Source organism: Penaeus japonicus, unplaced genomic scaffold (genome assembly GCF_977035675.1).
Source record: "Penaeus japonicus unplaced genomic scaffold, GWHDUDI00000001_assembly GWHDUDI00000040, whole genome shotgun sequence".
Taxonomy (NCBI): Eukaryota; Metazoa; Arthropoda; class Malacostraca; order Decapoda; family Penaeidae; genus Penaeus; species Penaeus japonicus.
Window position 1 is genome coordinate 20,697,382 of NW_028234442.1, and position 5,000 is coordinate 20,702,381.

The 5,000-nt window shown below is 34.8% G+C and overlaps 1 protein-coding gene across 1 annotated transcript in view; it reads right to left on the reverse strand.

Annotated features, from left to right (window-relative positions):
* LOC122255886 (uncharacterized) overlaps positions 1-5,000 on the reverse strand; it is a 14,574-nt gene that overhangs the window by 4,609 nt on the left and 4,965 nt on the right. The window contains exons 6-10 of the mRNA XM_086534069.1: positions 4,974-5,000; positions 2,531-2,743; positions 2,201-2,313; positions 1,129-1,372; positions 1-59 (exon numbers count right to left, since the gene is read on the reverse strand). The exon at positions 1-59 is cut by the window's left edge and continues 151 nt beyond it; the exon at positions 4,974-5,000 is cut by the window's right edge and continues 204 nt beyond it. Of these exons, the coding sequence (XP_086390195.1) occupies positions 1-59; positions 1,129-1,372; positions 2,201-2,313; positions 2,531-2,743; positions 4,974-5,000 (656 nt within the window). The remainder of the gene's footprint in view (positions 60-1,128; positions 1,373-2,200; positions 2,314-2,530; positions 2,744-4,973) is intronic.

Consider the following 5,000-nt stretch of genomic DNA (forward strand, 5'->3'; position numbering starts at 1 on the left):
TTCTTTTTGCTCTTCTTCTTCTGGAGGGTGAGGTTGGTTAGTCCTTTGCTGCCATAGCTCTGTAATAGGGAATGCGTAATTTGCAGGTTTTACGGGATCTCTGATGTTTCTGTTGTTGCAAAACACGTAGTTAACCTGAAAGACTATCAAGATGATGATGATGATGATGATGATGATGATGATGTTAAATAATAATAATGATAATTAAAAAAAACACCACTCATAATGATAATGAGTTTTCTAAGATTCACCTGTTTTTCTAATATTGCTAATATCACCATCATTACCACCATCATTATCATCATTGCTATCATTATCATCACCACCTCATCTCAAAATCATTTTAACTCCCATTGTCATCCTCATTACAATCACAAATCAATCTTAAGCAGTAACCCATTGCTGACATGAACATGGACCATCCACTATTTTTACACACACACACACACACACACACACACACACACACACACACACACACACACACACACACACACACACACACACACACACACACACACACACACACACACACACACACACACACACACACACACACACACACACACACACACACACACACACACACACACACACACACACACACACACACACACACACACACACACACACACACACACACACACACAGAGAGATGGCTCCACAAGCGTATAGTCACCAAAGAGTCAATTAGAGGGTTTACCTGGCCTCACCTGTTTACCTTTCCTTGAACATTCATAATAAAGTTTTCATTTCTATTACTGTTTTCATTTTTACTTGCATAATTATCATTGTTATAATAAAAACAATAACAATATCAATAGGGCATAGAACTTTTATTTCTAATTCAAGGAATGGGGTAAATAGGTGCTGTTAGGTAACCCTCCTAATTTAATCTTTAGTCACTAAAGTACTTGTAGATCCAGCTCTGTATAAGAAACAATAATAAATAAATAAATAAATAAATAAATAAAAACGATAATAATAATAGATAAATATTTATATATATATTTATAAATATATATATCTATGTATCACTCACTCTTTTGACAGTAAATATATGCATGCACTCCCGTCATCAATGAATTAAAAACTAACTCAAGTCATATCCTGGTACAGTTGCCTAACCTTTATCGTAAATTCTTGGTTCTTTGGCATCAGATCTTCCACAATGACTTCAATCAACTTGGGCGACACAGGATGCCTTCCCTGAGACACTTCGACAAGAGTGGTCATGACAGAGTAGGCTATGATCCTCGTCTGTTGCCCATTAGTTGCCCAAGCTTTAGCATTGCTGTTATAATAGGACTTTATGGTTGCGGCAAGCAATTCAGCAATGAGGCCGAAGTACAAGTCTACGCTGTCTCTTAAGCTGTGGGAGCAAAAGAAATAAATGTTATTAAAATAAATAAAATAAGTACTAATGATCTGACAATAATAGTAATTATAAAAGTGGTTGTAATAAGAAAAATATTGCGATAATCTACAATTATTATAATGATCTAATACTGAAAATATTATCTCTTTTTTGTTCTTCAACCAGCAATTACTTTTACAAAAAAAGTCATCTTATATAAACTGTCAAATAACTGCTATCACACATTTCTATTTTGTTATAAGAAAATACATTATAATCAAAAATAATAAACTACTAAAAATCAGGACAAAAAAGGAAAAATTCTCATGCATATATGTATTCTACATTATATTCACTTCATCACAGAGCAAATACCTGTTCAAATAATATGCTCTATTAAGCTAAAGTCATCATGAAATCAATAGCCCTATGAATATAATGTATACTCTCTCTCCACAATAACATTTAAAAGTTTTTGGGTGTAAACCTAGTTCCCTGAATGATGACTGCCATTGATAGGTTCAGCAAAATGGATTAAATATATACAACACAGTGATTAATTTGTGCCAAACAGACAAACAAAATAACAAAAAACATGGCTAATCAAATCCCAGTACTTTTTATTTTAGTGATTACTCGAATGGGTATTAGTTACACCGAGCAAATTTTAATCTCCATACTTTTGGGCATTCTCTCAGTAAAAAAAAATATGAAGGACTGACTTCCAACACTACATAAATAGGAGAGGAGCTGAACAAATATCGAAGATCTGATGATTTATGACTAAGATAAAGTCAATAACACTTTACTGCAAGAAAATCTATTATTCCAAACCACAAGTACCTGATCAGGAAGTCTCTTAGCATCAACAAACACTGTTGGTGTAGTGCTGGCATAAAGAAAGCTAATAATTTATGCTCGTAACTCTGGTAGGATTTCAGAACAGAAGTCTCCATCTGCAATAATGATAAACTATTAGTAAATCCTGTCATCCTTTCATCTGATTATCTACATAAAGTCGTGTCAATCATTTACACTGTAAAGCAGAGAATTCCAAAATAAATAATACAACAGCTAAACTCCTACGTACAAATCCCTAAATTCAATGCACTGAAGAAAATGAATAATCATGTCATATGAAATACAGTACTACAATACAGCTGAATTCCATACCTGTAACAGCCTAAAGACGGGGCCTAACAAATCACTAAATTTCATAGATATGGCATCATTATTTTTACAGGTGACCATCTCCGATATAAACTTCAAGGCGTTCATTAATCGGGTGATGGCCAATGTGTGGGTATAGAGTGGATCTTTGTTGTAATACCCCGCTGGTTGTAGTGGATTTAGCTTGAACGTGTATTCTCTGGGGTGCTTGTAGGACTGCAAGAGAAAAACATTATTTGCAGAAAATGATATAAGCTATTCACTGTTTGTTATATTATGAACAACAATAATAATAATAATAATAAAATACTAGTATCTACTACTAAATTAATAGTTCAGTCTTTTACTTTCTTTGATATATTACAAGACCATATTTTGGTCAATTGTGAATCACTTTCATTTCTGTTACGAAATGCTTCAGTAATAGGACTAAATGAATGAACAAATGAGATCAGTTCACACAGTAAATGTTTCATAATACTATGATGACATAGTCATAATCATATAAAACTACTGTCAGTAATTCCAAATATATTTACCATAATGTATATATACAATGATTACCAGCATATATGATACTCTTTTTTCCAGAAAAATATATACAAATATTACCCTTTGTTCAATATGCCAGAATTGCCAAAGCCACGGCTGAGGCAAATAAATAAATAAAGTCTACAAAATATATTTGTGCACTTTACACATTATTACCAAAAACAACGACGCTATGAATGAAAAATGTTCCTAGAAGGGTCAAAGGTAATATCAATATAATAGCTACCATAACATGATGTTCTTAAATACCAAATCACAGCAGGCACATTTTCGGCTCAAATCTTATTTTACTTTCTTAACCCATTTGCACCGGGTTTGTGCCTGCCTAATGCTGCTGTGTGTGAAAAGGAACACGTACACACACAGTACATGTGTGAGATCCCTCCTGATGTGTGTGCTGTGTGTCTCAGTGTGCATTTTTCACCTGTCCGATTCAGTGTTTTTTTTCTTCTTTTTTTTTCCCCCCCGACAAGTCAAAGACAAAGTGTCTATACAAATGCAACTGTAATAAGTATATACATATGCAGCTATCTAAAACGTGTATTTAGAGGGAGAGATCATAACGGGATAGGATCTAACCGGAGCAAAATACTCCTATGACGTGTTAGCAAGTCATAGGTTAAACAAAGGAAATAATACATATCACAGCTGTTCTAGTGTTAACTCATTGGTCGCCGTATTAAAAAAAAGGTCTGTGCAGTAGGATGGCTGTTTTATATGTCTGGCATGGTGCCATCCGCGTCTATGACCGACTCTGCCTTTGCAGCAAATCATGCCATCCGCTGCTAATTAACTCATTGGTCGCCGTATTAAAAAAAAGGTCTGTGCAGTAGGATGGCTGTTTTATATGTCTGGCATGGTGCCATCCGCGTCTATGACCGACTCTGCCTTTGCAGCAAATCATGCCATCCGCTGCTAATGGTTTAAGTTGGGTTTCCACTATTAACCCATGATGGATGATGTGATATCATTGGAATATTTCTGACATGACAGTTGATATCCTATGGCAACAAAAGTTATAGATATAGAAAAATCTCTCTTCGTCACTCCTTAGAATAGGGGTTCAGCATGGCCTCCCCTTAAGAAATCTCTTGGCGTGAAGCTTCACTCATTAGCTATATTGCCGGAGGGAGCAGAATTAAACATATATAAATCCGATCATGAGTGTGTTAATCCATTCTAGATGGGGTATATAATTGCATAACTCCGCTCACATTGGGAAGATACTAAGCGCATGCAGCTTCCTGGTGCAATGCCATGAAGCACGTCTCAGAGCTTTTCACCTGTCTATATTATATATATATATATATATATATATATATATATATATATATATATATATATATATATATATATATATATATATATATATATACACATATACATAACAAGCACTATCTTCAGAAAGTGATGACACACAGCAAGATGAGAAGACAAAGGTAACTCGAACCATGACCAATGTCTATAATGTGCCCCTGTGCCAGCAAAGGCTACATTGTGCGGTTATTTACTTAATGCCATTCCTGCAAGGAAGATAACAAGCACCCACAGCCTCCAGGTGAGAGAGATCTCCCAGCACAATGCTGTGTTGTACCTCTCAGAGCACTTTTCACCTGATGAGAGGTGTTTTTTCTATTTTATCTATTATTTTTTTTTAGACAAGTTAAGAAAATGTGTCTATACAAAATAAGTATGTAGGACATCATCCGGTGAGAGTGAAATATTCCCATAATGTGCTATCATATCATCCGGTGCAAATGGGTTAATTTTAAAAACCTAACGCAAACAAAATTCTCTTAGCACTTCAGTACACAATAAAGGAACATCTCATTTACCTTTACCTCAGTCTACTGAATATCCCCAAGTTCAATAAATATAAATAATCTCATCTTACCTCTTTCTCTACAAGGCCATCAAAGAG